Here is a 24,011-nt window from a genome sequence, read left to right on the forward strand (position 1 = left end):
ATGAACGGTTCTTATTATAGCTCAGTGCATGAACGGTTCTTATTATAGCTCAGTGCATGAACGGTTCTTATTATAGCTCAGTGTATGAACGGTTCTTATTATAGCTCAGTGTATGAACGGTTCTTATTATAGCTCATTGCATGAACAGTTCTTATTATAGCTCAGTGTATGAACGGTTATTATTATAGCTCAGTGTATGAACGGTTCTTATTATAGCTCAGTGCATGAACGGTTCTTATTATAGCTCAGTGCATGAACGGTTCTTATTATAGCTCAGTGCATGAACGGTTCTTATTATAGCTCAGTGTATGAACGGTTCTTATTATAGCTCAGTGTATGAACGGTTCTTATTATAGCTCAGTGTATGAACGGTACTTATTATAGCTCAGTGTATGAACGGTTGTTATTATAGCTCAGTGCATGAACGGTTCTTATTATAGCTCAGTGTATGAACGGTTCTTATTATAGCTCAGTGTATGAACGGTTCTTATTATAGCTCAGTGTATGAACGGTTCTTATTATAGCTCAGTGTATGAACGGTTCTTATTATAGCTCAGTGCATGAACGGTTCTTATTATAGCTCAGTGCATGAACGGTTCTTATTATAGCTCAGTGCATGAACGGTTCTTATTATAGCTCAGTGTATGAACGGTTCTTATTATAGCTCAGTGTATGAACGGTTCTTATTATAGCTCAGTGCATGAACGGTTCTTATTATAGTTCAGTGCATAAACGGTTCTTATTAGAGCTCAGTGCATGAACGGTTCTTGAACCCTGCCCAAAAACCAAAACGTCACAACATTTCTCCATATTATATGCGCGAACTGTTTCGACTGGGAAGCATGCAACAGGCTTTTTAGGCACATTACTATTCAAATAATTATAATAAACATAACTATGCTATTTTTAATCTTGACTTTGTATAAATGTAGTATTTATTTTATGTAAACTATCTTTTCCTTGAAGACCTTTTAGCATCATATTGACACTTAGGCAGAGAATACTTTGAACTGTAGTTTTTATTAAAAAGGGACTTGATTTTATTTAACAGATTCAATTGTTTTATACCAGATCCATGTTTCACAAGTTCTCTCTCTGTAGAAGAGTGAGTGTAGTTGTTTATTCAGATGATATCCCCACCACAGACAGCCAGGTACTGTACAGTCCATCGTAGGCAGTAGATAAAAAGTAACGTGTCGGTGGTATTTTAGTCTCAGTCACAATAATAATAAGTTACAAGCAACTGAGCATGAAACATTTAAGGTACACAGGCATATTTACAAGCATCCCTCCAGGACTTCAGGCCCCCCCCAAAAGCACACAGGTATGCATTCCTGCTACATGTCCATACATCGTCTTTCTGACTGACGACATGTCCCGATTCTTCACCCTTCTCCCAAAGCGTGCACTTGCATACCTCCCGTCATTGGATTGGTGTAAGCATTAACTGGAGGGAGTTTCCACTATTGTTAAATCCACGACGGGAAGTGTGCAAAGTGTATACTTTGGGGAAAAGGGTGGACAATCGGCATTGGTTGTTTGTTTTTGTGCAGTAATGTTGTAGACACGTATTTTCTCTGGACATGCTATTCCACTTCTTGAGCCCTCAAATTGAACATTCAATTAAATTACTTAGCTGATTGAATGTTGTAGCACTTCCCTAAAACTAGTGTGGATGAACAGGTTGAAAGGACATGGAGGAAGATTTTTAATTGAGAGAAAAAAATTCAGTCTGAAAGCCATTGAGCTTTGAAGGGAATAATCATGTGACGTTTGTTTATGTTTATATATATATATATATATATATTGGGTGTAATGCATTGCATTTGATACCAAATGAAAGACTTAATATGGGAGAGAGATGTGGGATGTGGAGGAAGGGGAAAATAGACAAGAACATTGTGTCCATTTTAGAATAGTATGATTTTTTGTTGTTGTTGTTTTAACTTTCAAATCAAACATTACGCTTTGAGAAACAAGAAGGCAGAGGTGGAAGAAGAGTGAAAGAAGACCCTCCACTCCCTCAATTTGCCCAACTGTCCTGACAGACGTAAAAAAAAAAAAAAAAGAAACATTTATTTGTTGAGCGTCTTCATTCTCTGGTCCAGAGCAGCAAAGTTCTCCTCTACAGACAGGAGATTCTCCTTCATGGTTGTCTGCACCTGGGAAAGGGGGAGAGGGAAAGATGAGTACATTTAAATTGTAACTTCTAAATCCACCCATCACTTTTGGACTTTATAGCACTCCCAGAGGGCATGGATTATTGAGTCAGTCGTTGTTATTTTTACACTTAATCCATGAATATGCCGTTGTGCTGTAGAATGTTAATTTTGTCTTGTGTAATAAATTCTATATATTAGTTTATACTGGACTAAGTCTACATTTTCTTTAACTGTTATTTCGTTATTATGTTCCATCATTCCCTCCATCTTGTGCCAATATCAGTTCTTTTTAAGTCTTGGTTCCAAGAGTTTATATTTTTTTCCCCCAAGAGATTGTCAGTTTGATAGGTGAGATATACAAAACCTTGCAGAGAGCCTATCATATGAATATCCTTTCCTGACTCAAATATGGTTCCCTCAAGACTGCTCTGATGTCCAAAAGATTTCAAATCAATTTCTTGATATGAAACTTTTCAGTCGTATGCATTTGAAAATATCTACATTGGTCAGTAAAAAACTGCTTTTTAAATTCTGTCATGGAAATACATTTATTTACTATTTCCAAGTCATTTACGGGTTCTATGCAGTTTTCCATGTGGACCAAATTAACGGTGAATTCTGAAAAGCTATCGAAGGATTGTTCCATAAGGTTGTGTTTTTAGGGAGTGATATTGGTTACATTTTCTTCCATATTGTTAGTGTTCTTAACTATCAGTGGTGGAAAAAGTACCTAAGTATCTTTACTTTTACTCAAGTATGACCACTTACTAGAAAATGAATCAAGTAAAAGTCACGCAGTAAAATACTACTTAAGTAAAAGTAAAAGTATTTGGTTTTAAATCTACACTGAACAAAAATATAAACACAACATATAAAACTGTTGGTCCCATGTTTCATGAGTTGAAATAAAATAACCCAGAAATGTTCCATATGTGCAAAAAGCGTATTTCTCTCAAGTTTTGTGCACAAATTTGTTTACATCCCCTTTAATGAGCATTTATCCTTTGCCAAGATAATCCATCCACCTGACAGGTGTGGCATATCAAGAAGGTGATTAAACAGCATGATCATTACACAGGTGCACCTTGTGCTGGGGACAATAAAAGGCCACTAAAATGTGCAGTTTGGTCACACAACACAATTGTCATGACTTGCCCTAAGTCACGTCACGACAATGCCACAGATGTCTCAAGTTGAGGGATTGTGCAATTGGCATGCTGACTGCAGGAATGTCCACCAGAGCTGTTGCCAGAGAATTGAATGTTCATTTCTCTACTATAAGCCGCCCCCGAAGTCGTTTTAGAGAATTTGGCAGTACGTCCAACCGGCCTCACAACCGCAGACCACGTGTATTGCGTCGTGTGGGCAAGCGGTTTGCTGATGTCAACGTTGTGAACAGTGCCCCCATGTTGGTGGTGGGGTTATGGTATGGCAGGCATAAGCTACAGACAACGAACACAACTGCATTTTATCGATGGCAATTTGAATGCACAGAAATACCGTGACAAGATCCTGAGGCCCATCGTGAGGCCCATTTTTTAAAAGGTATCTGTGACCAACAGATGCATATCTGTATTCCCATTCATGTGAAATCCATAGATTTAGGGCCTAATGTATATATTTCAATTGACTGATTTCCTCATATGAACTGTAACGCAGTAAAATCAATTAAATTGTTGCATGTTGTATTTATATTTTTGTTCTGCATATTTAAAGTGTCAAAAGTAAAATATATAAATCATTTCAAATTCCTTATATTAAGCAAACCAGAGGGCACACTTTTAGTCTTCTTTTATTTACGGATAGCCAGGGACACACTCCAAAACTCAGACATCATTTATAAAACTATGCATGTGTGTTTAGTGAGTCCGCCAGATCAGAGGCAGTAGGGATGACCAGGGATGTTCTCTTGAGAAATGTGTTAATTGGACCATTTTTCTGTTCTGCTAAGCATTCAAAATGTAACGAGTACTTTGTGTCAGAGAAAAATGTATTGGAGTAAAAAGTACATGATTTTCTTTAGGAATGTAGCGGGGTAAAAGTATTCAAAAATATAAATAAATAGTAAAGTACAGATACCCAAAAAAAACGATTTAAGTTAAAATACTTTTAAGTACTACTTAAGTACTTTGCACCACTGGTAACTATGAAGTTGTTAATGTTCTTAGCTTTATCCTTTCCAGCACAGTTACAGCAACTATGATTGATGTGTAACCAGGCCAGTGCAGTACAGCTTGGCTCAATGGTGTGAAAAGGTTAAAGTCACATGACAGTCCCAGCAGCAGTCCAACCTACCGCAGAGCAGTGTGAGATGTGTCACTGTGTCTCCTACCTCAGAGCAGTGCGAGATGTGTCACTGTGTCTCCTACCTCAGAGCAGTGTGAGATGTGTCACTGTGTCTCCTACCTCAGAGCAGTGTGAGATGTGTCACTGTGTCTCCTACCTCAGAGCAGTGTGAGATGTGTCACTGTGTCTCCTACCTCAGAGCAGTGTGAGACGTGTCACTGTGTCTCCTACCTGTGAGAGCAGTGTCCCGTTGTCCTTCAGAGAGTTGTTGATCATCTGCTGGGTGGTGTCCAGGTGGGTCAGCAGCTGCCCAAACTGCATGGCTACAGATAATCATACACAAGTAAAAGCTTAGACGTTACACTGGCAGAGAGCAGCAGCATAAATCAATCACAACATGGTGACAGAGAGAGTCAGACAAACCACATCGCTACAACCCAGATACAAGACATCACACGGAGTCAAAGAACAGACAACTAAAAACAAGTGGGTAACATTTTCAAAGCATATCAGAGTTGTGGACATTACTCGTTCCTTTAAATTTGTTTTTCTAACTGCCACACCTGCAAGTTAAATGTGAGTATTTTCAATGTTTCTGAGCCAGGTCTGAAAGCCAGGTGATTGACAGGTCAGTATGTTTCTGAGCCAGGTCTGAAAGCCAGGTGATTGACAGGTCAGTATGTTTCTGAGCCAGGTCTGAAAGCCAGGTGATTGGCAGGTCAGTATGTTTCTGAGCCAGGACTGAAAGCCAGGTGATTGGCAGGTCAGTATGTTTCTGAGCCAGGTCTGAAAGCCAGGTGATTGGCAGGTCAGTATGTTTCTGAGCCAGGTCTGAAAGCCAGGTGATTGGCAGGTCAGTATGTTTCTGAGCCAGGTCTGAAAGCCAGGTGATTGACAGGTCAGTATTTTCTTTTTTTCTGAGCAGGTCGCAGTGATTGGCAGGTCAGTATGTTTCTGAGCCAGGTCTGAAAGCCAGGTGATTGACAGGTCAGTATGTTTCTGAGCCAGGTCTGAAAGCCAGGTGATTACCTTGTTCATGCAACTCCTTGACAGCCATGAGCCTCTGCACCACCTGAGGCAAAGAGGTTGCCATGGCGTCCCACTTCTGCACCACGTCATACAGCTGAGACACCTGACAGACAAGACAACACGGAACAAGTTGTTGATGGAAATAACACATACCCAATAATGATAAGGTTGGGGGTAAACGGAGACGGCAGAGTCCAAGGAATGAGTTGCTGAAAAATGCAGTCCGAGTTTGGTGGTGGATTGTCAAGGTTTCATCTACAGGAGATAACTACTGTAGAGCCGAGAGGTTCTCCTGGTCAGGTCAGGTGGTTAGGAAAACCTCCTGGCCATAGGGATAACCTATTTACTGTGTGAAATAAGATGTCATAAACTCTTACATTAGTTCTAAACCTCAACATAAAAAGCTGGACTAACCTTGTTCTGTGTGCCAGCATCTTCAATGGTTGCCTTGTGCTTCGCAATCTCATTCATCTTCCCAAGGACGCTCTATACAGAGAAAACACAAACACAAATCACACAATAACCATGTTCACTTTTTGCATTATAACAAACACAAAAAGATCAGCCCATCTTGTCCTTGGGTGTTCTCTGCAAAGTAGTGTGACATCGATTGCTGGTAGACTGATACGAGGTCAGTTTGGCATTCCCAACCCCTGATGGTTATGATTCTGCTGATCCACAATGTTACCTGCAGCCTGGCTTCCACTTGGTCCAGGGTGGCTGAGTCCAGAGCACTGACCCTCGCCTGCAGCATCTCCATGGTGTCCTGGAGGACAGAGAGACAGAGAGAGACAGAGAGAGACAGAGAGACAGAGAGACAGAGAGAGAGAGCGAGAGACAGAGAGAGCGAGCATTCAGTCACAGGGCTAACAGTGATTGATGATCAGGTCAGGGTTACCGTACTTTCTGACATTGTGGCTCATGCAAAATCTTTTTTTTATTTTTTAAATGAACAAAATTGGATTGATTGAGTTCAGTTGGCACAAGAAAAAAATTATCCTGTTTTGACCTACTGAATGGGACCAAGGTGGTAGACAGAATAGACTCACCATGAGACTGCCTCCCTGCATCCCAGCACTCAGAGGTCCCGGTTTGTCTGATCCAGAACCCACAGCCGTCTCCAGCTCTGCAAGCCTCTTCTCCAACTCTGCCATCTACACAGAGACAAACGAAGGAGAAGTTTATGCATGAATGAATGAAAACTGGGTAAACAAGTGACACAGAATTGACCAAGGACTCACTCAAATTTGCATTTGCAAATGCAGACACAGACACACGTTGTTGGGGACCACACACACACACACACAACCGATGCCGTTGGAGACCCCTTAACACACTCCCATTGCCCTGGGCTCCATACCTTAACACACTCCCATTGCCCTGGGCTCCATACCATAACACACTCCCATTGCCCTGGGGTCCATACCATAACACACTCCCATTGCCCTGGGCTCCATACCTTAACACACTCCCATTGCCCTGGGCTCCATACCATAACACACTCCCATTGCTCTGGGCTCCATACCTTAACACACTCCCATTGCTCTGGGCTCCATACCTTAACACACTCCCATTGCCCTGGGCTCCATACTATAACACACTCCCATTGCCCTGGGCTCCATACCTTAACACACTCCCATTGCCCTGGGCTCCATACCTTAACACACTCCCATTGCCCTGGGCTCCATACCTTAACACACTCCCATTGCCCTGGGCTCCATACCTTAACACACTCCCATTGCCCTGGGCTCCATACCTTAACACACTCCCATTGCCCTGGGATCCATACCTTAACACACTCCCATTGCCCTGTGCTCCATACCTTAACACACTCCCATTGCCCTGGGCTCCATACCTTAACACACTCCCATTGCCCTGGGCTCCATACCTTAACACACTCCCATTGCCCTGGGCTCCATACCTTAACACACTCCCATTGCCCTGGGCTCCATACCTTAACACACTTCCATTGCCCTGTGCTCCATACCTTAACACACTCCCATTGCCCTGGGCTCCATACCTTAACACACTCCCATTGCCCTGGGCTCCATACCTTAACACACTCCCATTGCCCTGGGCTCCATACCTTAACACACTCCCATTGCCCTGTGCTCCATACCATAACACACTCCCATTGCCCTGGGCTCCATACCTTAACACACTCCCATTGCCCTGGGCTCCATACCTTGACACACTCCCATTGCCCTGTGCTCCATACCATAACACACTCCCATTGCCCTGGGCTCCATACCATAACACACTCCTATTGCCCTGGGCTCCATACCTTAACACACTCCTATTGCCCTGGGCTCCATACCTTGGCAGCATCTGTGAACTTCTCCTGCTCTGGCCGACTGTGTAGTTCATACAGCACCACACCATCAGGACCTTTAGCTGCTGCCGGGGCCTTCCCCTCCCCTGTACTGCCCCTACTGCCCCTCACTGCCTCCAGCTGGGTTAACAGACGTCTGCCATGGAGATGGAGAGAGAAAGAGAGGGACACAATTGTATTTTATCGATGTCAATTTGAATGCACAGAGATAATGTGACGAGATCCTGAGGCCCATTGTCGTGCCATTCATCCGCTGCCATCACCTCATGTTTCAGCATGATAATGCACGGCCCCATATCGCAAGGATCTGTATACAATTCCTGGAAGCTGAAAATGTCCCAGTTCTTCCATGGCCTGCATACTCAGACATGTCACTCATTGAGCATGTTTGGGATGCTCTGGATCGATGTGTACGACAGCATGTTCCAATTCCCGCCAATATGCAGCAACTTAGCAGAGCCATTGAAGAGGCCACAATCAACAGCCTGATCAACTCTATGTGAAGGAGATGTGTCGGTCTACTTGAGGCAAATGTGGTCACACCAGATACTGACTGGTTGTCTGATCCACGCCTTTTTTTAGAAATCTGTGACCAACAGATGCACATCTACATTCGGAGTCAGGTGAAATCCATATATTAGGACCTAATGAATGTATTTCAATTGACTGATTTCCTTCTATGAACTGTAAATTGTTGCATGTTGCGTTTATATTTAGCAGTCTTATGGCTTGGGGGTAGAAGATGTTTAGGGTCCTAGACTTGGCGCTCCGGTACCGCTTGCCATGTGGTAGCAGAGAGAACAGTATACGACTTGGGTGACTGGAGTCTGACAATTTTTAGGGCCTTCCTCTGACACCGCCTGGTATAGAGGTCCTGAATAGCAGGGAGCTCGGCCCCAGTGATTAACTTTTTGAGGATCTGAGGTATCATGCCAAATCTTTTCAGCCTCCTGAGGGGGAAGATGCGTTGTCGTGCCCTCTACACAACTGTGTTGGTGTGTGTGAACCATGATAGATCCTTAGTGATGTGAACACAGAGGAACTTGAAGCTCTCTGCCCGCTCCACTGCAGCCCCGTCGATGTGAATTGGGGCGTGCTCGGCCCTCCGTTTCCTGTAGTTCACGATCAGCTCCTTTGTCTTGCTGATGTTTAGGGAGAGGTTGCTGTCCTGACACCACACTGCCAGGTCTCTGACCTCCTCCCTATAGGCTGTGTCATCGTCGTCGGTGATCAGGCCTACCACCGTCGTGTTGTTGGCAAACTTAATGGTGGTGTTGGAGTCGTGCCTGGCCATGCAGTCGTGGGTGAACAGGAGGTACAGGAGGGGACTAAGCACGCACCCCTGAGGATCCCTGTGTTGAGGGTCAGTGTGGCGGATGTGTTGTTGCCTACCCTTACCACCTGGGGGCGGCCCGTCAGGAAGTCCAGGATCCAGTTGCAGAGTGAGGTGTTCAGTCCCAGGGTCCTTAGCTTAGTGATGAGCTTTGAAGGGGACTATGGTGTTGAACACTGAGCTGTAGTCAATGAACAGTATTCTCACATAGGTGTTCCTCTTGTCCAGGTGGGAAAGGGCAGTGTGGAGGGCAATAGAGATTGAGTCACCTGTGGATGTGTTGGAGCGGTATATGAATTGGAGTGGGTCCAGGATGATAGTTGATGTGAGCCATGACCAGCCTTTCAAAGCATTTCATGGCTACAGATGAGAGTTCTACAGGGCGATACTCATTTAGACAGGTGACCTTGGCGTTCTTGGGCACAGGGACTATGGTGGTCTGCAGTGAGTCCTCCCTCTCCCCCCCTTTCCCTCCCTCTTTCTCCCCCCCTTTCCCTCCCCCCTTTCCCTCTCTCTCTCCATCCCTTTCCCTCTCTCCCCACCCCTTTCCCTCGCTCTCTCCATCCCTTTCCCTCTCTCTCTCCATCCCTTTCCCTCTCCCCCTTTCCCTCTCCCCCTTTCCCTCTCTCTCTCTCTCTTTCCCCCCCTTTCTCTCTCTCCCTCCTTTCCCCTCCCTCCTCCCCTTCCCTCTCTCTCCCGCCCCTTCCCTCTCTCTCTCCCTCCTTTCCCCTCCCTCCTCCCCTTCCCTCTCTCTCTCCCTCCCTCCTTTCCCCTCCCTCCTCCCCTTCCCTCTCTCCCCCCCTTCCCTCTCCTCCCCTCCCTTTCATTTTCTCCCCCCCTCTCCTTCCTTCTCTCTCCCCCCTCCCCTTCCTTCTCTCCCCCCTCCCCTTCCTTCTCTCCCCCTCCCCCTTCCTTCTCTCCCCCCTCCCCTTCCTTCTCTCCCCCTCCCTCCCCTTCCTTCTCTCCCCTCCCTTCTCTCCCCTCCCTCCCCTACCTTCTCTCCCCTCCCTTCTCTCCCCTCCCCTTCCTTCTCTCCCCTCCCTTTCCTTCTCTCCCCTCCCCTCCCTTTCCATCTCTCTCCTCCCTTTCCATCTCTCTCCCCCCTCTCTCCCCCATCCCTTTTCCCTCTCTTACTTGGCCAGTGCTCCATCTGGATCAGCTAGGTTAATATGTGCCTGTGGTCCCAGCAGAGAGTCCAGATGGGCAGAGACCAGCTGCTGTTTGAGCTGGGCAGCCTGCTGGGCTAGGACTACAGGAGTCAGACGCTCCTCTGAACTGCTGTCCCTTGTGGTCTCCTGAGGGGAGAGGAGGATAGACACATGTGATCAGCACATAACCAGGGAAATGACAACCACTGGTTTGGGGGTGGGTAGAGGTCAATAGGGTATAAAGATAGGTGGTTTGGGGTGGGTAAAGGTCAATGGGGTATAAAGATGGGTGGTTTGGGGGTGGGTAAAGGTCACTGGGGTATAAAGATGGGTGGTCTAGGGTGTAGGGGTTGTTTGGCACCGTCTGTCTGACCTGGGTGGTCTAGGGTGTAGGGGTTGTTTGGCACCGTCTGTCTGACCTGGGTGGTCTAGGGTGTAGGGGTTGTTTGGCACCGTCTGTCTGACCTGGGTGGTCTAGGGTGTAGGGGTTGTTTGGCACCGTCTGTCTGACCTGGGTGGTCTAGGGTGTAGGGGTTGTTTGGCACCGTCTGTCTGACCTGGGTGGTCTAGGGTGTAGGGGTTGTTTGGCACCGTCTGTCTGACCTGGGTGGTCTAGGGTGTAGGGGTTGTTTGGCACCGTCTGTCTGACCTGGGTGGTCTAGGGTGTAGGGGTTGTTTGGCACCGTCTGTCTGACCTGGGTGGTCTAGGGTGTAGGGGTTGTTTGGCACCGTCTGTCTGACCTGGGTGGTCTAGGGTGTAGGGGTTGTTTGGCACCGTCTGTCTGACCTGGGTGGTCTAGGGTGTAGGGGTTGTTTGGCACCGTCTGTCTGACCTGGGTGGTCTAGGGTGTAGGGGTTGTTTGGCACCGTCTGTCTGACCTGGGTGGTCTAGGGTGTAGGGGTTGTACCTGGATGGTCTCCACCTCCTGACTGAGCTCCTGGATCTCATTAACCAGCCGCTGGTACTTCTGCTGGGGAGTTTCCTTCACCCCACAGCCCTCCGCCAACTAGACAGGGATGGAGTGAGAGGAGGAAAACAGAGTTAACATTCAGACAATACACTGGAGTGTCAGAACAGACAGCAAAATCATTATACACACGATTAAACTGGACGTGTAAAAGGTCTTGCGATTGATTTCACAGAAATTCTCATTTTTCTAAATCTAACGATGGGTTATGCTTATACCCTGATGAAGACAGCTTGTCTGTCGAAACTTTGGTTATTAGGTTATGAAATTATAACATCTGAGCTCATAGAGTGAGACTCTCCTTTTCTTTTTCAAGTGTTCTACTCCGCTAGCCAGCACCTCTCCTAAACAGGTGTGCGTTTCTTTTGCCTCCGGGTTATGCGTCCCAACAGAATCAATGCCACTATTTATAGAACTATAATCAATATGAAATGTAATATTGCAGCAGCAGGATGTACTCACAATCTCATATTCTCCTGACTCATAACCCACTCTTTTGTTCTTACTGATGCGATCTGAGAAGTCTGGGAGAGAAAACACAGATTCATTAGAGGCAAAACAAGAATATTAGATGGCGGTTTGTAACCAACTCAGGAAATGCCTCATGTCTTAAGGGCTACATGATGTGACTACATGACCAGGGAAAAGTCCTGAGTTCCTCCTGGTGATTCCACGTGGTCATCTGCTGATATCAAAAGGGCTTTATAAATACATTTGATTAGATTTGAGTCAAGGACGAACTCCTGTGCTTTCTCAACTCCTCAATCCCTTGCATCCTCTCTCCTCACACAGTGGAGGAAAAGGTCTGAGCGGAGAGACCTTGGACTTTCTCCTCTGATATGGTTGAGAAGGCAAGGGAAGGCTAATTGAGATACTGCCCACGCCAAACTCATGCCACTGTGGACATCCAGCTGTTGGAAGGTATACTGACCAAGTCCTTTAGTGCTGACCCTCTTGTCCTTGAACTTGTCGTAGGCTGCGTTGGGGTTGACCACGATCCTCTCCACACTGTCACTGCACAGCTCTTCCTGTTAGAGGAGGCATCCAGAATAATGAGATACCACAGGAAACATACCCAGCCTTGGTCAAAACTAGGACAAAATCTCAAATGCACAAAATGGATTGGAAATGAAAGACCTGAAAGCATACGTAGGCCAAAATGGTTCCAAAGGAGATCAGATTTGATGATTGATGGTGATTTGTGCCAATCTTCTCTCTCCATGGGTTATCTGTCACACTGGCTGATTCAATACCACCTGGGAACCTAGTCCCCTATATATCAGAAGCACACCTGTATGGCTCGGTGTATAAACACTCACACACAGTATCAGTCATTTAGATACAATCCAGTGACTGAGACATCAACTTCATGTTCATCTACAGTGTGAGAGAGGACCCATGTGAGACGCCCGACCAACTCCAACTCGCAAACCCACGACACATCTCACCAACACCAGAACACACAGATTGAAATGGATCTGTATTCAGGAGGTGGGGAAGCATGTCTATTCAAGGAGGGAATCAGATGGTTGATTTAACAAAAAAAACATTCAGAATCTTGAGCACCCAATGGTTTCGCAGAATCCACAATCAATTGTCTTTAAAATGAGCTCTTTAGTGACCAATGAAACGGAACAACTAATTGTGTAAAGGGGTGTATTGTGACAACACAATGTGGATGGAAAGTCAGCATTGCTGGAGGACCAGCACTGGGGTTAGGTACCAATCACTGCTCTACATGAGAAAGTTACCTCCCTCTTGCACAGCTGATTGATGGAAGATGCCATACTATAGAGACATATTACATAGGCCTATATATATATATAATATACTAGAGTTTCAGAGTTTCTCCGGTCCTGTGACTTAGACATAATCTCTATGAGCTAGTTAGCTATTCCAGTCAATTATAAATCCATGTCTTTCTCCATCTGCTCATTTGAGGAAACAGATTCCCTTAATCAGTGATACTGAGAAGAGCATCATTCTGACTAGCCTCAGGGAACTGTGCACTAGGGTGAGGGATGATGTGATCAATGTGGCTAAGCGCCAACGAATCAAATGGGATCAAATCAATAACCACTGATACAGACAGTACTGACGGTCCAGACACAGACGGTCCAGACGACACAGACGGTACAAATATATGTTAGGAGTAGGAGGGGAGTCAGTCTGTTAGTCAGTGAAGCTCTTACCAGCTCCTTGGGTTCCCAAGAGGAGTTAGAGGAAGAGGAAAAGCACAGGGAGAAAGAGGAGAAAGAGAAACAGATTAATGTGGTAATCACACGCCGTGCACAGCAGCAGCAGCCTGCCAGGGGAGATAAGAAAGAAAGAGTCCAGTGTTCTGAGGCAGACTGCTGCAGACGTTCACTATGACACGGACTGTCTGATCGTTATGACGTCTCTGTTCTCTCTCTCTCTCAGCCCCACATCATTTGGACAGCGAGGGAATATATAGCACAATTTTCAGTGCATCCCTCCAGACCTCATTGAAGACCGGATTCGGCTCCCGGTCCAAAATGAGTTTGACACCCCTGGTCAACAGCAACTTTATTTACATCACGCATCACATTGTACACACAGGGAGGTAGGCCTTAAATATGCATTTTATATCCAGTGTGTGACTGTGAACATATTGTAAATATCTGATCTCCTTTGTATGATAGGCCCCAAAGCGCTTAACTCAAGCCTCTAGTCTAAGTGTCTGGTGTTGTTAGCATTATGTAGTCCGTGGAAGAAAGGAATTGACTGAGCTCCTAAGTCACAGTGAGATGATTAGAAAGAAGACGATTTAGAGCTGCTTTGATGAGACATACAATGTGCTAATATTGTGAATGTCAAAGTGTGTTGCAGTATTGATCCCAGTGTTTGTATCGCTAGCAAAGCAGAGTTAGTAAAGATCGTTAGTTAGTAAGCTTCTGTTAACATATACCGGTAGCTAGAGTTGGGGGAAAGGGATGATAGAACACATACACAGTAGCAGAACTGTCTTATCAACAGACAGACAGACAGAGACAGACAGACATTGTAGATTCAATATCCTTGTGCTACAAGTCTATGTCAAAATGAAAATGGGAGGATTATTAGGCCAACTAAAATGTCTTGTAATGTGATAAGTGCTGCTACATTTTCAATAGGTGAAACAAGGGATCCAACACTTCATCACAGAAGAGCAATGGGGCACATCATCATCACCACATCATGTAGGCAGATAGTCATTTCAATACAATTTGAAGAGGGGAAAGGAAGGATTTACAACCCATGCAGATAACTCCACTAAATGCACTGAGAGAAAAAATAACCTCTTACTTGTACACACTAGCGTCCCAGGAGGGGTGGGTGGTTGGGGAGAAAAACAGGACCGACGGAGGGAGGGAGGGGACATGGGAGGAAAACAAGACCAACGGGAGGGAGGGAGGGGACATGGGAGGAAAACAAGACCGACGGAGGGAGGGAGGGGACATGGGAGGAAAACAAGACCAACGGAGGGAGGGAGAGGACATGGGAGGAAAACAAGACCGACGGAGGGAGGGAGGGGACATGGGAGGAAAACAAGACCGACGGGAGGGAGGGGACATGGGAGGAAAACAAGACCGACGGGAGGGAGGGGACATGGGAGGGAAACAAGACCGACGGAGGGAGGGAGGGGACATGGGAGGGAAACAAGACCAACGGAGAGAGGGAGGGGACATGGGAGGAAAACAAGACCGACGGAGGGAGGGAGGGGACATGGGAGGAAAACAAGACCGACGGAGGGAGGGAGGGGACATGGGAGGAAAACAAGACCAACGGGAGGGAGGGGACATGGGAGGGAAACAAGACCAACGGAGAGAGGGAGGGGACATGGGAGGAAAACAAGACCGACGGAGGGAGGGAGGGGACATGGGAGGAAAACAAGACCAACGGGAGGGAGGGGACATGGGAGGGAAACAAGACCGACGGAGGGAGGGAGGGGACATGGGAGGGAAACAAGACCAACGGGAGGGAGGGGACATGGGAGGGAAACAAGACCGACGGAGGGAGGGAGGGGACATGGGAGGGAAACAAGACCAACGGGAGGGAGGGAGGGGACATGGGAGGGAAACAAGACCGACGGAGGGAGGGAGGGGACATGGGAGGGAAACAAGACCGACGGAGGGAGGGAGGGGACATGGGAGGAAAACAAGACCAATGGAGGGAGGGAGGGAGGGGACATGGGAGGGAAACAAGACCGACGGAGGGAGGGAGGGAGGGAGGGAGGGGACATGGGAGGGAAACAAGACCGACGGAGGGAGGGAGGGAGGGAGGGAGGGGACATGGGAGGAAAACAAGACCAACGGGAGGGAGGGGACATGGGAGGGAAACAAGACCGACGGAGGGAGGGAGGGGACATGGGAGGGAAACAAGACCGACGGAGGGAGGGAGGGGACATGGGAGGGAAACAAGACCAACAGGAGGGAGGGAGGGAGGGGACATGGGAGGGAAACAAGACCAATGGAGGGAGGGAGGGAGGGGACATGGGAGGGAAACAAGACCAATGGAGGGAGGGAGGGGACATGGGAGGGAAACAAGACCGACGGAGGGAGGGAGGGGACATGGGAGGGAAACAAGACCAACAGGAGGGAGGGAGGGAGGGGACATGGGAGGAAACAAGACCAATGGAGGGAGGGAGGGAGGGGACATGGGAGGAAAACAAGACCGACGGAGGGAGGGAGGGGACATGGGAGGGAAACAAGACCGACGGAGGGAGGGAGGGGACATGGGAGGGAAACAAGACCGACGGAGGGAGGGAGGGGACATGGGAGGAAAACAAGACCGACGGAGGGAGGGGAGGGGGACATGGGAGGAAAACCGACGGAGGGAGGGAGGGAGGGGACATGGGAGGGAAACAAGACCGACGGAGGGAGGAGGGGACATGGGAGAAAACCGACGGAGGGAGGGAGGGAGGGGACATGGGAGGGAAACAAGACCGACGGAGGGAGGGAGGGGACATGGGAGGAAAACCGACGGAGGGAGGGAGGGAGGGGACATGGGAGGGAAACAAGACCGACGGAGGGAGGGAGGGGACATGGGAGGAAACAAGACCAACAGGAGGGAGGGAGGGGACATGGGAGGAAAACAAGACCAACAGGAGGGAGGGAGGGGACATGGGAGGGAAACAAGACCAATGGAGGGAGGGGACATGGGAGGAAAACAAGACCGACGGAGGGAGGGAGGGGACATGGGAGGGAAACAAGACCAACGGAGGGAGGGGACATGGGAGGAAAACAAGACCGACGGAGGGAGGGAGGGGACATGGGAGGAAAACAAGACCGACGGGAGGGAGGGAGGGGACATGGGAGGGAAACAAGACCAACAGGAGGGAGGGAGGGGACATGGGAGGAAAACAAGACCGACGGGAGGGAGGGAGGGGACATGGGAGGGAAACAAGACCGACGGAGGGAGGGAGGGGACATGGGAGGAAAACAAGACCGACGGGAGGGAGGGAGGGGACATGGGAGGGAAACAAGACCAACAGGAGGGAGGGAGGGGACATGGGAGGGAAAACGCCATTAGGATTGGTGGTGTCACTGGTGGGAGTCAGTCAACACATTTAGGTATCTACTTCACAGTTGATCCATGATACAGCACGATGATCCAGAGATGCAAAAATCAATAAATCAGTGACCATTGATCTGCATCTCTGGATTTAGCCCTTGATCATGACTCTCAGTTCCAATACACATATGAGTCATTAAACGAAGGCGTCTTCTGTACGGGGGGAGTTTTGTTAAGAGCCCCGACGCTTGGTCTGAACATTAACACGCATCGCTTAAGGTACGGTTTTGGAATCATAAGGACCTTATCTTTCATATCTGCTAGATTGTTTTTTCAAAAAAACAAAAAGGGTTAAATTGATACACCTTTATAGGGTCAGGGTTCCCACGCGGTCATATCTCCATGTTACAGCGCGCGTTTCCGGAAGACAGAGGGTCCACCTGCACTAATAAGGTATCTAGCATGCTCCGAACACCTGTGTGTAACGGAAGAAGGCCGCCAGAAACGTGTTGTCACTAAAAAAACAATACAGTCAGCTGCAACTGTGATAAAGCCACTTAAAACAGTGCACAGTAAGTATATATTTTGCATTTGTGAAATTATTTTGACGTGATATGAAAGTAGGGCTTTATGTTTCCAAAACTGTGTTGCAATTGAGAATTGATGCAGGTTTCGGTGGAGTACTTGGCTGTTTTACCTGCCAGTGCCAGTCTACCTCTGAAAATAACCTTAAAGAGTAATGGTAGGCTCCTTAAGAGTACATCTTGGGCTACTCTGGATCATGCAGTGGTTTTTAGAGAGGATGTGACAATCAGCAACACTGGTGTGTTGGGATCAAGAGGCTGCAGCAAACTTTTTTTCAAAACCCTCCCTCCATGTTTCACTCACTGACTCAAACTGGGCCTGATCATCTTCTGGCAGGTCACTGGTCTCATACACATCTGGCTCGTTGGACGCCTGTGGAAGACAACGACTCGTATTCCATAACAGCAAAATGACAGTGACATAGCTGGCTATTTGTCAATGCAACATTAACGACACTGGTACAGTTAGCCGGCTCAGAGGATTATATATTTTTGTCAAGTCACTCAGTCTTACACACATTAAGGACATTTTTATTTTTTAAGTTGCCGTATTAGCTGTGTGTTTACTGTGGTTATCAATTTTACAATACCCAAGGAGTGGAACCACCCAACCACTCTCAGCTAATGTTATCAAGATAACTAGTTAGCTGGCCAACGCCCATTCAATCACAAGGCTGGATTAGCTAGCCTCTGTTAGGCTAGCTAGCTAGCTAGCTGTCGGAAGAATAGCTACAGTTATATCACAGATAGTTAGAACAATGAACAGATATACAAAACTTTGGATCATATTTGGTTATATGCTTGATGGGAGCTGCTTGAAAGATGTTTGTTAAAAGCAGACCATTTCAATGCACGGGTAACTAGGTTAGAGAGGTAGCTAACGTTAGTTAACCAGGACAGCTAACGTTACTGTAACTAACTAGCGTTAGCTTAACATAGACAGCGTTATCCAGTAATGCTAGCTAGCCTGGCTCCTGTGGTTTTGCTAGGGAACATGTTACAAACATCTTATCGAGCCAGATAGCTAGCTATAACGAGACACTGGCTAGCTAACTTAACTAACAAGCTAAAAGTACACTTACGATTCCAGGCAAATTGGCGTATTTGGGATCAGCCATTGTTGAGGTTGCAAGGACGTGGCCGGTGGATGAGTAGACAAAACCGTAGACGTGCCAAAGATATCTGAAATAACGATGGACCGTGTGGACAAGTTATTAGTCCGTTAAAACGTTAGGTAAATGAACAACCAAACGAATCCCTACACCCGTAGCCAAACAACTCGCTAACATAAACAGCTTTTTGTGTTCACAACTGTATTTTGACAGCTCGATTGTTCAGTAGCGGGCGAGCCTAACAATCTCGCGAGACTTGCGAGGCTGAGCGCTGTAGTTTCATAACCCAAAAAAACTGGACCTGGAGACTTTGGAGATTTAACCTAAACTTGATTCAACTTGCAGTGGTGCTTTTGAGAAATTGTACAAACATTGTACAACCTTCGGGTTGCTGACCGCTAAGCATGTGAACGAACAGCATGACAATTGGCAGGGCAGCCTGCCTTGTCTGTCTGTCTATTTATAGACACAGAGAATGTAGCCATAACCTAAAAGCCTTTGTTTGAATGAACCATTTTGTAAGGGGAAAATATTAAAACAAATTGTATATTTGCCTAGTTTATTACTATACTAGTCTGGACTGTGTGAGTTGCCTAATACATGTCCTATAAATAGCCTATCATTGACGTCTCTGTCAATCACTGTGAAATAGAGGGCGGTGCCTCACCGTAATACCAATAATATGTTCGATTTTTAACGAATGTAGGCCTACGATTGACTGGTCAAACCATATTCGCATGGTGGGGCTATCATACAAATTATTAAACACCAATTGTCAATGGGCAACCGCTCCATCTTCAGAGCATCAGTGGTGCTGATGAGAGGGATGCGAATAGGCTACCACTTTAAAATCGTTGCCTGGTCAAGTGCAGACCACGCCCCGTGCTTGTTAAAGACAAGAGAGCTGCCGGTGATGCAAGGCGCTCCGCAAGCCATGCTTCAAAAATCTCTCCTCCTGCATCTCTCACTACAACAGCTGACTGACCGTCTGGAGCCGGAGCCGCTCGGAATACTCTCACATTTAAATTATAAAGAACTGCATGGAAAAATTAGCAGAAACATTATAGGGATATATATGTGTTTTTGTGGGCTATTTGAAGTAAGCAAACTCTCCAAAATCTACATAACCTAATTTACATATTTATTTTTGATCGAAATTGATCTTATTTCAAGCAAAAAAGCTCGAAATGATCATTCTTTAAACACTCAGCTTGCCCATCTAAAAAATAGTGTCTGCATTTATATGCATATGATAAACAAGATTAAATAGTGTAAAGGAACAAGTAACTTATAGGTTTCCAAAAAAATCCCTTTTGCCTTTTTGAGGCACATCCGATTTCTTTCTCACAATGGCCGATGTTAGCGCAGAATGTAATATCAAGGTGCTATGTCGCTTCCGTCCTCTAAATCATTCCGAAATTATCCGTGGAGACAAATTCATCCCCTCATTCCAGGGAGATGACACCGTCAGCATCGCGGTAAGTTGATATTTCTGCTCATTCATTATTTTGACAAGATTTGTTGTCTGCCATGTTAGTGATGATGACTGATGATGAGGTACCATCCTAAGGGTGACGCAGGGCTTACACTATGTCTTTTTCATCAAACATCATCCTCTGACTACCGGTCAAGTCTGTACTCCTTTCCCCTGAAGTTCAGGCTTGTTGTATTGCCAGTAACTGATTTGATGAAATCATACAGATATTGATTGTCATCCTCCTCCTCCTCCTCCTCCTCCTCATCATCAACTTCTCACGTCATTCACTGTCAAGAGTTGATGTTTGAATGTAGACTAGGCTACTCTGTCCAGCCAGTTAAATAAATAATGCCATTGATGAGTTCATGTTGCAGCATCAGTTTGCGGGATGAATGCTAGTCATGTCATTGCATGAATTCAATCCAATATTTTTTGCTGTATAGCACACACCCTATATACAGTATACCTTATAGTAATAGTCTGTAGGTATGTATCATTTCTGATCAGCCAATCAGGCTTAACGGTTAACCTATTGATTATTGGGAGAGAGCTCCTGGCATGGCCTGTTGACACTATGGATCTGTCATCTCAAATAACACAGGTCACTTAGCATGGCTTTACAATGCTGTGGGGATCAATGGTTATTAGTTTCACAAAGGGCTTCCAACGGGCTTGACATTTCCCAGGGCTGTGTCCCAAACGGCACCATGTTCCATATATAGTGCACTACGTTTGACCAGTTCCTCACGGGCCCCTTGTAAAAAGTAGTGTATTATAAAAGGAATAGGGTGCCATTTGGGACGGAACCCAGCCAATAAATATAACTATTGACTGTTGTATCACACTGACTGACTGATTGCCTCATCAACGTCTCCTCTATAATATAGTAATAGCATGCTATTCAGCAGATGCTTTAGTCCAAAGCGACTTACATCATGAGTGCATAAATGTTCACGTATGGGCGGCCCCAGTCCTCTGACTGGTCTTAGACTAATTCATGTGGCCTGAATTGATCTGATATTGATGGGTGTGTCCCACGCAATTAATAACATGTACAAATCATTGATCATATGTAGGCTTTAAGAGAGAGAGAGAGAGAGAGAGAGAGAGAGAGAGAGAGAGAGGGAGAGGGGAGAGGGAAGAAGAGAGATAGAGTGAGAAAGGGAGATAGCAAGAGGAAGAGAGAGAGAGAGAGAGAGAGAGGGGGGAGAGGGAAGAAGAGAGAGAGATTGAGAGATAGCAAGAGAGAGAGGAAGAGAGAGGGGGGGGGAGACGGGGAGCGAGACAGATCAAGAGAGAGATTGTTTATTATCTATTTCACTTGCTTTGGCAATGTATATATGTTTCCCATGCCAATAAAGCACTTTTAATTAATTGAAATTGAGAGGGAGAAAGGGGGAGAGAGAGAGAGAGAGAGAGAGAGAGAGAGAGAGAGAGAGAGAGAGACAGATCGAGTCAGAGAGGGAGATAGGGAGAGAGAGAAGGAGGAAGAGAGAGAGAGAGGGGGTGAGGGAGGGAGGGAGATAGAGAGAGAGAGAGAGAGAGAGAGAGAGAGTTAGAGAGAGAGAGAGTCAGAGAGCGAGAGAGAGAGAGGGCAACCACTGAAGAACAAACATCATTATAAATACAACCCATATTTATGTTTATTTATTTTTCCATTTGTACTTTAACTATTTGCACATTGTTACAATACTGGATATATACATAATATGACATTTGAAATGTCTTTATTCTTTTGGAACTTCTGAGTGTAATGTTTACTGTTAATATTTATTGTTTTTTTCACTTTTGTTTACTATCTACTTCACTTGCTTTGGCAATGTTAACATACGTTTCCCATGCCAATAAAGCCCTTAAATTGAATTGAGAGAGAGAGAGAGATAGAGATAGAATGAGAGAGAGAGAGAGAGAGAGAGAGAGAGAGAGAGAGAGAGAGAGAGAGAGAGAGAGAGAGAGAGAGAACATATCCCCTGAGGTATGATCTGTGTATCTTATGCATAGTCATTCGTCCTCTTGGTTTTACTGCTCCTGAGTAGGTGATAATCATTCTATGGCTGGACCGTTGTGTCTGTGTAGTGGGTGGCTGGAATGACTCTAGATAAGGAAGTGAGAGAGAGAGATGTGATGGGGGAGAGAGAATGCTGATTTCTTTATTGTTGTGAGAGGAAAATATGGTGTCTTATTTAAAGTATTCACACCCCTTGACTTTTTCCACATTTTGTTGTGTTACAGCCTGAATTTAAAATTGATTCAATTGAGATTTTGTGTCACTGGCCTACACACAATACAATACCCCCATAATGTCAAAGTGGAATTATGTTTTTAGAAATGTTTACAAATTAATAAAAAATATATTGTCAATAAGTATTCAACACCTTTGTTATGGCAAGCCTAAATAATTTCAGGAGTAAAAATGTGCTTAACAAGTCTCATAATAAGTTGCATGGACTCACAATGTGTGCAATAATAGTATTTAACATGATTTTTAAATGACTACCTCATCTCTGTACCCCACACATAGCATTATCTGTAAGGTCCCTCAGTTGAGCAGTGAATTTCAAACACAGATTCAACCACAAAGACCAGGGAGGTTTTCCAATGCCTTGCAAAGAAGGGCACCTATTGGTAGATTGCTAAAAAATGTAAAAAGCAGAAATTGAATATCCCTTTGAGCATGGTGAAGTTATTAATTACACTTTGGATGGTGTGTCAATAGATCCAGTCACTATGAAGATACAGGCGTCCTTCCTAATTCAGTTGCCGTAGAGGAAGGAAACCGCTCAGCGATTTCACCATGAGGCCAATGGTGACTTTAAAACAGTGACAGAGTTTAATGGCTGTGATATGAGAAAACTGAGCATGGATCAACAACATTGTAGTTACTCCACAATACTAACTTAAATGACAGAGTGAAAAGAAGGAAGCCTGTACAGAATAAAATATTCCAAAACATGCATCCTGTTTGCAATTAGGCACTAAAGTAAAACAGCATAAAATGTGGCAAAGAAATTAACTTTATGTCTTGAATACAAAGCGTTATGTTTGGGGCAAATCCAACAGAACACATCACTGAGTACCACTCTCCATATTTTCAAGCATGTTGGTGGCTGCATCATGTTATGGATATGGCTTCAAACGGCAAGGAATATGGAGTTTTTTAGGATAAAAATAAATGGAATAGAGCTAAGAACAGGCAAAATCCAAGAGGAAAACCTGGTTCAGTCTGCTTTCCAACTGACACTGGAAGACAAATTCACCTTTCAGCAGGATAATAACCTAAAACACAAGGCCAAATATACACTGGAGTTGTTTACCAAGATGACATTGAGTGGCCTAGTTACAGTTTTGACTTAAATCGGCTTGAAAATCTATGGCAAGACTTGAAAATGTCTGTCTAGCAATGATCAACAACCAACTTGACAGAGCTTGAAGAATTTAAAAAAGAACAATGTGCAAATATTGTACAATCCAGGTGATGAAACCTCTTAGAAAACATACCCAGAAAGACTCACAGCTGACTCAGGATTGTTAAATACTTATGTAATCAAGATATATTAGTGTTTTATTTTTTCATACATTGTTTTACAAATGTTAGAATTACGTTTTTCACTTTGACATTACAGAGTATTTTGGGTAGATCGTTGACAAAAAAAAGACAATTAAATCAATTTAATCCTACCTGGTAACACAACAAAATGTGGAAAAAGTCAAGGATTGTGAATACTTTCTGAAGGCACTTTAGATTTAAAGTGAGGGTGTTGAACAATTTAGAACTCTGTTAACTGTTTTCACCTCAGTTTAATCATCAACAAGCTTGGCATCAGCAAAATTGTGGCATACTGTATGTAGCAAGATTATGCCACTCTACAGATGTAGGATATTCATTTGAGCCAGTTTGCTAGAGCAGGAAAATAATCCTGCAGCAACAGGAAATGTGAATTATTATGTGGATTTTAATTAATTAACATATTTGTAGGGGTTGATACATTTGTCGTAAGGGAAAATCAGGTATGACATTTCAAAGTGGAAATTACAAACTTCAAAAGCATTTTTAAAACTCAAATAC

The 24,011-nt window shown here is 45.3% G+C and overlaps 2 protein-coding genes across 5 annotated transcripts in view; one reads left to right on the forward strand and one right to left on the reverse strand.

The window, feature by feature from the left end:
* Positions 1–1,101: 1,101 nt before the first annotated feature.
* Positions 1,102–18,723, reverse strand: dctn2 (dynactin 2 (p50)). Of its 4 annotated transcripts, XM_041887367.2 has the most exons (15): positions 18,439–18,723; positions 17,661–17,729; positions 14,565–14,573; positions 13,451–13,456; positions 12,190–12,286; positions 11,721–11,782; positions 11,199–11,297; positions 10,277–10,437; positions 7,795–7,945; positions 6,527–6,631; positions 6,166–6,243; positions 5,892–5,963; positions 5,478–5,580; positions 4,680–4,771; positions 1,102–2,162 (listed from the first exon to the last, which is right to left on the reverse strand). In XM_041887367.2, the coding sequence occupies exons 1-15, from the start codon at positions 18,472–18,474 to the stop codon at positions 2,076–2,078; spliced, it is 1,227 nt and encodes a 408-aa protein (XP_041743301.1). In that variant the 5' UTR covers positions 18,475–18,723; the 3' UTR covers positions 1,102–2,075. The 4 variants fall into 4 exon arrangements, with proteins under 4 accessions (XP_041743301.1, XP_041743304.1, XP_041743303.1 ...); XM_041887370.2 differs by lacking the exon at positions 14,565–14,573; XM_041887369.2 differs by lacking the exon at positions 13,451–13,456.
* Positions 18,724–19,416: 693 nt separating this feature from the next.
* The window catches only part of kif5ab (kinesin family member 5A, b), a 115,330-nt gene continuing 110,735 nt past the window's right edge, over positions 19,417–24,011 (forward strand). Inside the window, exon 1 of the mRNA XM_041887372.2 lies at positions 19,417–19,946. Within this exon, the coding sequence (XP_041743306.2) occupies positions 19,818–19,946 (129 nt within the window). The 5' untranslated portion in view covers positions 19,417–19,817. The remainder of the gene's footprint in view (positions 19,947–24,011) is intronic.

The sequence above is a fragment of the Coregonus clupeaformis genome, chromosome 10 (assembly GCF_020615455.1).
Source record: "Coregonus clupeaformis isolate EN_2021a chromosome 10, ASM2061545v1, whole genome shotgun sequence".
NCBI lineage: Eukaryota > Metazoa > Chordata > Actinopteri > Salmoniformes > Salmonidae > Coregonus > Coregonus clupeaformis.